Genomic DNA, 9983 nt, shown 5'->3' with positions numbered 1-9983 from the left:
GTGGCTGTTGTTTCTTCATTGGTTTATTAGTCAAAGCAGCACAACCACTCGAGCCAGGCTTTGCTTTTATAAGAGATTATCTTCAACAATAACCAATTCTTCCTGCTAGGCTTAAGCCTGCATTTACAGACTATACCTGAGAGACAGGAGGTACCAATTGGTGTTTGTTTTAAAATGTCACTAGTGGACTGAGAGAGGGAGCACTAAGCTAGAGCCTGGGATTTCACATTAAGTTTGTGGCTTTTCTTCTGCTCATTTTAGGATGTGCCAGAGCCCTCTGAGCTGAATGCCTGAGCTTTAACACTGCTTTGGGGAAGAAATGAGAACTATAAACCATGTCTGCAAATGAATTCGGCCCAGCAGACTCTGCACCCAATTAGTACTGAAGTGTTCTCCAAGGTCAGCCTTCCTGACATGGGGCACAAAAACTGAAGCCTCTGCTACATAGCGTGTAGTTAGGCTCAGCAACTAGTGACAAAACACCTCAACTAGAAGGCGGAGCCCCACCGCTCCTTTGTCTGACTGTAAGTTGCCAGTTGCCCAAGAGAAGCCTAATTTTCCTCAGCCCTGAGTAAAATAGACTTCTCATTATTGGCACAACTGCAGAGGTCAGTCCTTTTCCCCACAGAGAAGGGTGAACTGTCCATGGCAGTGCCAGATCTCAGGGGGCAGCTGGGGACCTGTACCTGCTTGTTTAAAAACAAGGCTCTTCGCTGCGTCTCACTTGGAGCAAAGAGCTGTTTTCCTGGCAGCCAACCTTGCTGCTAAGGAAAAGCACCATGAGGGGAGATTATTAATCTTGTATCCCACTGGGTTTAATTCCTAGGGGGATTTCAGCACACAATGCCATCTAACACCAGGTCCTGGATCAATAATCCAGCTCCTTCCGTGAGAAGACACACACACAACCCTCTTGAATCTGCCCCTAAGTTGCTATGGGCATGTCACAAACCAGTTTGTTAAAAAAGTTGGTCTGGAACAGAAGCAACTTCTTCAGCCCCCCACCTGGTTAGTGGGGACGGCTGCTGGACTCCAGATGAGATCGTTTGCCAGCTGCCAGCACGGTGCTGCCCTCTGCTTGCTCAGGGAACGATCGCTTGTATGTCCGACCATGCCCATTCATCGCCCCTCTCTGCCACTTGCAGATGTCGCCATTCAAAATGTCCTGGATATGCTGCACAATGAGGTTTATAGCAACTGCAAAAAGAAAAGTAAGTATCTGACACATGCATGTGGTTGGGCGAGCTCTTTGTCACAGCCACCTGCTCAAAAAAATAGTGGAACAAACAGCCCAGTCTGAGTCAATGTGTGAACCAGCTACTCTTCATTGCAATGGTGCTGCTTGCATTTGGGGTCAGAGCCCAACAACATAATGCTAAAACCTATAGTCCTGATTCAAACAAAGTCAGGGATAATCCATGTCAGTTTCTAAGCACTGCCCCCTCCACTTTACAACAGTGTTCAGTAGGAGAATGTGGGGCTCTGATTTCATGTGCAGAGTTCAATTAAAGCAGTAAACATCCCTTACCCATATTGTCGACTCCACGAGGAATAATCACATCAGCATACTTCTTTGTCTGCAAATCAGAAACAATAGTAGGGCTTGGCTTTTCACAGTGATGATTACCAACAGCCCCAGATCTGAAAAAGTGGGTCACTGCGATGGTAGCAGTATCGAAAAGTCTGTGTGGTCAACTGAACGTTACTATCTCCTGAATTCTGTAGCTGTGACGGGACAGCTTAAAAGGTGGGGGACAGTTGCCTCTATACTAAAAGCGCTCAAGATATTCCTCTCCTCTCCTACTACTACAGTGACCTGAAGCTGATGTTCAGCATAGCCTGACTCACTGCAACAAGAGCCGGTCAATCTCATTAGAATTGGTTCCAATCAGAACACCACATGCTGCTTGTAAATCTGTCTGTGTGCTGAACTGCTGCCTGTCTCTGCTTTTTATAAAAAGGCAGTTCCTAGCAGGGATGCTGATCTTGCTACTGCACTTATAGGATTTAACTTAAAGACCACCACCGACCTCCTGCTAGAGCAAAGTAAAAATTGTTGTTTTGCATTCTTCAAGCACTAACAAGTTAATTTATTTATATGGTCACCGAACTGGCAGCCGCTTCCTCTCCTGTAGAATCACATGCAGGAGGGAAGGGGAGCATTGCCCCCAGGTCATACTGCAGTGTTCCAAGTCAACTGACACTCTATTACATACATGAAAGGCTAGGCATAGGCTGGGCATGTCAGCAATCAGTGAGAAAAGAAACCACTTATAGCACTATAAATACCCACTGCTTGTAAAGCCGCCTGGAAAACAACCATGACATGGCAGCTCCGGTGAGAAGCAGGGAGGAGAGATGGCACACAGCCAAAGAGGACATCCCAGGTGCAACAGACCTGTTTTTATCTCCTAAACCATTCCCATGGAGTCGCTCAGCATAGCCCCTTTTTACAAAGATGTATAAATAGCACAACAGTGGCCACACTTTGGGAAGGTTCCAACACTCCAATTCATGGCATGCTGAGTAGGACCTCACATCTGAGCCAAACTCAGCTACACCAAATTGTTGTGTTGTCTGCAATGAAAGGGAGACCGGCTGGATGGCTCAATAGTTTCTTTAATATCTAGGACTAACAGTGGCTAACTGCCAGGGGTTAAACTACTGGGAATTTTACTCAATGCAAAGATTAAATCTGAACAATAGGATCTTCACTAAATGTTACTTTTTGCTCCAAACAGCTATGATTTGGGTGTTTTATACCAATCAAAGGGCCCTAGTCCCACTTCTTCAGCTACAGTATAAATAACCATCACTCAGCCTCCACTGCCTCTCCAGTCCCTTAAAACATGTCTGATTTTAAAGAAGTGAAAAGCTTGGTACCGGCAAGCAGAACTCCTCAAAGGCAGGTTTGACGAAGGTTGTGTACTGAGTCAGGATCTGCTCTAGGTCCCTCCCGCGCTTCATATCTCGAAGAACTGGGGCAGGGGGAAAAACAAGGGGCAGTGAGTTTTATCGTATGCATAGAGACGATTGCCACAAGGCAAGCAGGTGGCCGATAATGGAGCAGAAGCCCAGGGTATTACCTCTGCGGGACAGCCGAACATCAGAGTCTGTGTCAACGAAGAGTCGGAGATGGAACATGTCCCGAATGTCTTGGTTATAGAATACCAGGATCCCCTCAAAAAGAACCACGTCTGCAGGATAGACCACTGTTGTCTCTGCCAACCTGCCAAGGGTATATGGACAAAGTCTCAAACAAAGTGGCTTTCAACACTGAATGCTAACATGCAGTTCCATTCCATTAAACACGGCTAACCCAGTCCCAGCTCTTCTTGCTCCCTCCAGCCCTCTGCAACAAGACCACACACATTCAGCTAGGGTGGGCCAGGGAGATAGGGCAGCTCATGCTAACTCTGCCCAGCACTGTGTGGAAGACGTTTGTTAAGAACTGAGACTTACCTGGAATGGGTTACAAAATCATAGGTCGGCACCTCTACAGTTTTTCCCTCCACAATATTTTTCAGGGTTGTGTGCATCAAATCGTTATCAAAAGCACCTGCAAAATGAAGGAATAAAGAAACAAGGCCCAGGTGCTGTTATGACCAAAATATTGCCAGTCTTTCCTGGGACTGAAGGATTTAAGTCTACTAACATTCCTCTGTCTGACGTTACCAGACCCAGGAAGGGGGGGTATTCCTGGCTTATTCCTTTCTAGCTACAGCAATCCAATCCCTAAGTCATGTTAAAGGAAAACTGTAGCATAACCCCAAAGAGAATGTAATCACTGCATCCAGGTACAAAGTGTCTTTGACACAGAAATGAAGACTAATCCAAACAGACATGAAAGCTGCCATCTAGACGGCCTGGTAGCTTACAGATGGACATGGCAACCACAGCTCAGCAAGGGAAAGGACCAAGAAAAGCCAAATCTTAACATTTTTTGCATTAGCTTGAAATAAAATGCAAAAAATGTTAAGTTAACATAAACCAAAACAGAATTACAGTGTGGGAAGCCTTATCCACTTGTCCTGCCTTTGAAAAGAGTGAGCAGTGCTGCTTAACCTACAGCAGGTGTTCTTCCACTTTTGTCCAGGATGGACTGCAGGGAATGGCTCCCATTTGCAATCATGTAACATTTCTGGGGCAAGGACAGCTGTTGCTTACACAGAAAAGAAGTATATTAGGAAAGTATCTGATGTGTTTTTAGTTTCTTTTAATGCATTTTAGCAGCTGGAAACCAGCAGGTGATCGAGCATCATGTGAGCGTTAATGTTCCGCAGACCTACAGCATTAGACTAACTCCCACTGCAAAGCAACAGTACGATGGCATCTAGCTCCAGCAACAACACAGGCACCAATCACAACATGAAGCTACTGTACAGTTTTTCTAAGAACTCAGTCAGAAACGAATTAATTTTGTTCTTTCTTCCCTATTAACTGCCACTGCAATTCTCCCTGCCTTTCACTTGGGCAGGGTTGAGGTACAGGAACCCATATACCCAGATTTGGGGGTGTTCAATACTTTCCATTCTGCCTGTTCAAAGCCCTTTACAAACAATAATTAAACCGTGCACCAAGTCAGGCTTATGCCCCTTTTCAGATAACTGAAGCACGTAAACTCTTCGGGGCAGGGACGGTCCATTCCACATTTGTACAGCACCTAGCACAATAGGGTCCTGGTCCATGACGGGCTGAGAGGTGCCACAGTAATAAGAGGAGAGTAGTAACTTGCCCAAAGTCACCCAGAAATGCAGTGGTAGAGCTAGGAACAGGCTCTTTTGAGTCCTAGTGCTGTGCTCTATGCACTGAACCCTCTCAGGAAGGCCACCCCCAGGAACGCTGAGATTTCCCATGGGAGTAAGTGGGAGGGGTCTTCGCATTATGCTTAACTGAAGCATCAGTTTCTGCTGGCTCTTATAACTAATGTGCCCAGAGGAAACACTTTCCTTGTATTCCTTTAGAATTGGCTCCCTCCCCGCACAGCAAATGTCTCGCAATAGGTTGCGGGAAGCTCTGATTCCTGGCACTAGCAGAGTTTGGAAAGACCAAACAGCACTCTGACATCAGCACACATAGTAGAGCTGTGGCAGAACAGCAGGTGATGGTTAATGGCACTGTAAGCGCGCAGAGGCAGGGACCGGTCTTTTTATTTACATAGAAAGCACCATGCACACCCGCTATGGTGCTCACAGTGAGTAGCTTTGAGGTATTTACTGTAGCTAAGAGCAGTAGCTATTTTGCCCTTCCATGACAGTCTCCTATCAATGTCCTTTCCCATACACACTTCCTCCTTCCCCAAAGGCAAACATGAAGTGGGGCGGGGAGATCTTTAAAACTTTACCTGGGTGATCAAAGTTGTACTGTCCCTTCAATGCCTTGGCTTTCTGGTCCGCAGTGAGGACCTTGTAGAACCTATCCTGGCTCAGAATGATGAGCTTTCGTTGGTGATGATCCACCTCATTTTGTCCCAGGAGCTCCATGATTTTCTCACATACTGTGGACTGAGGAACAACAAGCAGCCAGTCACAAACCACCACCCTCTGCAGCACCGTCCATCAGGGCTTCACCAACATTCAACTTCACAGCAGTCTTGGGAGGTGGTGGGTAAGAACCATCCTTATTTTATAGTGGACAAAACAAGGCAGAGGTTAAGTGGCCCCCCAACACATGTCAGAGCCAGGGACAGAACCCACTCCTGTGCTTTAAGCACTTCATTATACCTCCTCTCCTGCCTAATTCAAAACCCATCCACCAGGCTGTAGGGAGCTTTAAAGAGGGGAGATGTGGATACAAGAAGCAGTCGGGGACATGGGGCAGAAGAATGGGTTCATGGGGGCACAGAGATTATCGAGTGGAACTGACCTAAGATACAGTGTTAGGTGAGTGGAGCCATGGCAGCCATCTCAAGGCAGGTTCTGTTCACAAATCTAATTCCAACCCTGTCACTCACTGTGCTGGGAAGGCTCAATTTAGGTTTTGCGATAGAGAAGTTCAGACTTAGAGGCTAAGTCTCCTATCACTAGTATTCCAGGTTCCCTAGGTATCTGATACACAAGGCTACTTTGTAATGCTACAGCGCCTTCTCTCCAGAAATGCTGTACAAACATTTGTTCATCACATCTGCCTACCTGAGGGCTGGGGGAAGGTTTGTGAGATATTCCCATTTTACAAACGGCAAACCTGAGGCACAGAGAGATTAAGTAACCAACCAAGTAAACCAGCAACAGAACATGGACTAGAACCAAGGTTCAATTTAAAAACGTAAGAATGGCCACAGACCAATGGTCCATCTAGCTCAGTAGCCCGTCTTCTGACAGCGGTCAGTGCCAGGTGTTTCAGAAGGGCTAGATGGGGGGAGGGATAGCTCAGTGGTTTGAGCATTGGCCTGCTAAACCCAGGGTTATGAGTTCAATCCTTGAGGGGGTCTGGGGCAAAAATCAGTACTTGGTTCTGCTAGTGAAGGCAGGGGGCTGGACTCAATGACCTTTTGGGGTCCCTTCCAGCTCTATGAGATAGGTATATCTCCATATATAAATTATATAGAAGTGTGGACAGAGGAGTGATCCATCCCATTGTCCAATCCCAGCTTCTAGCAGTCAGAGGTTTAGGGACACCCAAAGCATGAGGTTGTGTCCCTCACCATTTGGACTAATAGCCGTTGATGAACTTTTCTTTTTTGAACCCAGTAATACTTTTGGCTTGTACAACATCCCCTGGCAACAAGTGCCACAGATTGACTGTGCACTGTGTAAAGAAGTACTTCCTTACATTTGTTTTAAACCTGCTGCCTATTAGTTTAATTGGATAACCCCTGGTTCCTCTGTTATGTGAAGTGGTAAATAACACTTCCCTATTCACTTTTTCTCCACCATTCATGATGTATTAGACCTCATATCCCCTCTTAACGTCTCTTTTCCAAGCTGAACAGGCCGAGTTTTTAAATCTCTCCTGGTATGGAAGCTGTGCCACACCCTTAATAATTTTTGTTGCCCTTCAGGTGCTTTTTCCAATTCTAATATATCTTTTTTGAGATGCGGCAGCCAGAACTGCACACAGTATTCAAGGTGTAGGCGTACCATGGATTTATACAGTGGCAATTTTCCATCTTATTATCTAGCCCTTTCCTCATGGTTCCTAACATTCTGTTAGCTTTTTTGACTGCTGTTGCACATTGAGCCAATGTTTTCAGAGAACTAGCCGCGAGGTGGTTGTTTCTAGCTTCCAAGGCCCTTACGCCAACCACTCGATCATTCTGCCTCTCCATTAAAGTCGACATTCCCTCCTTGGCAACTTAGTTTCTCTGCAGAACTTAGTCTCTGCTGACAGCCCATCAAAAAAGAGCCTTGAATAGGTTGTGTACATTGAAAAGAGCTGAGAAAAGGGTTCCCAGACATAACATTTATCACTGGATCTTGCCCTAACTAAAACACCATTTCTCAGAGAGTGGGACGCACCACCCAGAGTAGGGCTGAACTGCAGCTGGGAGCAAGCTTCCCAGCCTGGGGCGACAGACTCATGCTACGTCTGCTCACGCTAGTTGCTAACAAAAGCGGTGTGGACATGGCAGCTCAAGCTAGTGACCTGAGCTCAGACCCCCCCTCGTTGGGGGTCTGATTGGTGGGGCTTGGACTCGGGTGGCTAGCCTAAGCCACCATGCTAAGTTGGGAGCTAAGTTGCTCCCAGCTGCAGTGTAGACATACCCACAGAGCCCAAACAAAGCCACTGGCTTTTCCTCAGCTCCATCCATCTCCCTAGATCAAAGTGGGGTCAGCTCTGGAGTTGGGCTGGGTCAATATTTGTGTTGAGAGCAAAGTGCAGGTTCCTTCCGCATCTCCTGTTAGGCAAACCTCTACCTTTTACACAAACCATCCTCCCCCCAGGCTCCCCAACAAACATCTCTTCTCCCAGGACAAGGTTACTGCAAAATAAAGATTACGCATGGACAAGCAATCAGAGTGAGAGATTGGTGGGTGTGTGGGAGGCTCATGCTCTAAGGCTTCTGGTTCCAACCCCCTTGGGAGTTTGCTGGTCTTGCTCGGAGAACGGCACTTCATTTTAGATCCCTGTTTACCTCCAGGTTTGGTGTGTGCTCACTTTTATCATGGTAAATCACTGATGTCAGAAATGTTGCCTCATGCAACTGTGGCAAGAGAGAAGAAAACTGCTGCTGACCTATGGAAGCCTGTGTCCTTTAAATCACCTGCCCTTTTCTCGTGTCTCATTTTGGGTCTTTGTCCCACGTTTTGCCACATGTGTTTGAGCCCAGGAGCTTGAGCGGTTTGTGCTAGCCAGGATCTCTCAGCTGGTGAAGGAAAGTAGGGGTGATGTTCTGGTCCCTAATAATAATAATAATACTGATGATACTTTGGAGCAAATGTACTTTACAAATATCAGGTCAGTCTCCCAGCGAGGCAGGTCAGTATCCTGCTAACCTGGCAGACCGGGGAACAGAGATGGGTGAAGTGACTTGCCCAAAGTCACACACGTTGGGGACTGAGGGTGCTGGGGATAGACCCCAGGAGGCCTGGTTCCCTGCTGCCGCCTCTCGAGGCTGATCTATACGCAAGCAGAGACGAGACCGAACAAACTCCTTTCCCTTGGGAGTCTGGGAACCGGAATGAGACACACGAATGGCACCCAAACCCTCCCCCCCACAAAACCATCACAGCGGGGTACCCGCTCCGTAGACAGGGACCCACCGGGCTGCAAAGCGGATGTGGGGCTCCCTATAGCCACAGCCCAAAACACCTGGCGCTGGCTCCTCCCCCTCCACAGGTGTCCCCAGCACCTGGACAGTGCGCCGGGGGGTGGGGACGGCAGCACCCCGGAGGGCGCCCCCCCGGCGGGGGCACAAGGAGCTCTGTGGGCTGGAGGCTGAGCCCCCCTGCAGCGCTGTATGGACCGGGGCTGAGCTGAGACCGGCCAGACTCGTCTCACCCATGCCCCCCCCCCGGCCCGGCGCAGCCCCGGGGGCGGCTCCTACCTTGCCGCTGGCGGTGCCGCCGCTCACCCCGATCAGGAAGGGCCTGGGGTGCGGTCGCTCGGCCTCCCCCCCGCCGAGGCTGCTGCCCGCCGAAGCCATGACTCGCCAGTCGCCACTGCCGCAGGGGGACTACAACTCCCAGCAGCCACTGCGCCGCGCTGCCCGCTAGGAGAGCCGCCGGGCAGCCGTGAGGCAGCCTGGGAGCTGTAGTCCCTGCAGCTGCAGCGTTTAGAGCCTGCGCAGTCGGCTCTGCGGCCCCTGTGATAAGAGACCAGCTGGACAGGGGTGTGACAGGAGTGAGAGACTTGGGGTGCGTGTGTGGGGGTGATATTTTAACAGGGGGAGAGTTACAAACCAGGGGTGGATGGATCATCACTGCAGCTGGCTGGGAGCAGGCCATGGCAATGGTTGTTCAGATGGAAACCGCCCCTTTCCTAACCTGGGTTTCCATGGGAAACCTGCAATTTTGCCAACACCCCTCCCACCCCCCAAACCCAACCCCTAATTTTCTGTCAGGAAAATCACAATGACAACTCCCCAGTGCTCAGCCTCCCCTCCTGCCCTAGGGTGACCAGATTGCAAGTGTGAACAATCAGGGGGGGGGGGGGGGGGGAAATAGCAGGGCCGGCTTTAGGAAATGCAGGGCCAAATTCGAACATTTTCGGCGGGGCCCCAGCAGGGATGACTATAAAAAAAAAATGTCAAAAAAGCCTTTCATTACTTAGCAACCGGTTCCCCATAAAAAGTTCTGATTTAAGGGCTGTGCCACAGTATGTATTTTTTGTACCAACAGGGTTACCATACGTCCGTATTTCCTCCCGGACGGCGATTTACGAACCAAAAAGCCTGACATGTCCGGGAAAATATGGATGTATGTTAACCCTACCTAAAGTTTTTTAAAACGATGGGCCTGAACTAGAAATGAGCTCCGTTTCACATGTGTGGGTCATCCACCACTCCCTGGGGGGGTGTGCACATGTGTGGGTCCTAGCTGCCC

General features: G+C 48.7%; 1 protein-coding gene across 1 annotated transcript; it reads right to left on the bottom strand.

Annotated features, from left to right (window-relative positions):
- Window position 1: 1 nt before the first annotated feature.
- UCK1 (uridine-cytidine kinase 1) lies at window positions 2-9095 on the bottom strand. Its single transcript, XM_054007163.1, has 7 exons — window positions 8987-9095; window positions 5345-5504; window positions 3463-3559; window positions 3087-3229; window positions 2884-2978; window positions 1529-1577; window positions 2-1197 (listed from the first exon to the last, which is right to left on the bottom strand). The coding sequence occupies exons 1-7, from the start codon at window positions 9083-9085 to the stop codon at window positions 1010-1012; spliced, it is 831 nt and encodes a 276-aa protein (XP_053863138.1). The 5' UTR covers window positions 9086-9095; the 3' UTR covers window positions 2-1009.
- Window positions 9096-9983: the final 888 nt, after the last annotated feature.

The sequence above is a fragment of the Malaclemys terrapin genome, chromosome 17, assembly GCF_027887155.1.
Source record: "Malaclemys terrapin pileata isolate rMalTer1 chromosome 17, rMalTer1.hap1, whole genome shotgun sequence".
NCBI classification, from domain to species: domain Eukaryota; kingdom Metazoa; phylum Chordata; order Testudines; family Emydidae; genus Malaclemys; species Malaclemys terrapin.
This window is presented reverse-complemented; position numbering and strand designations above follow the sequence as displayed.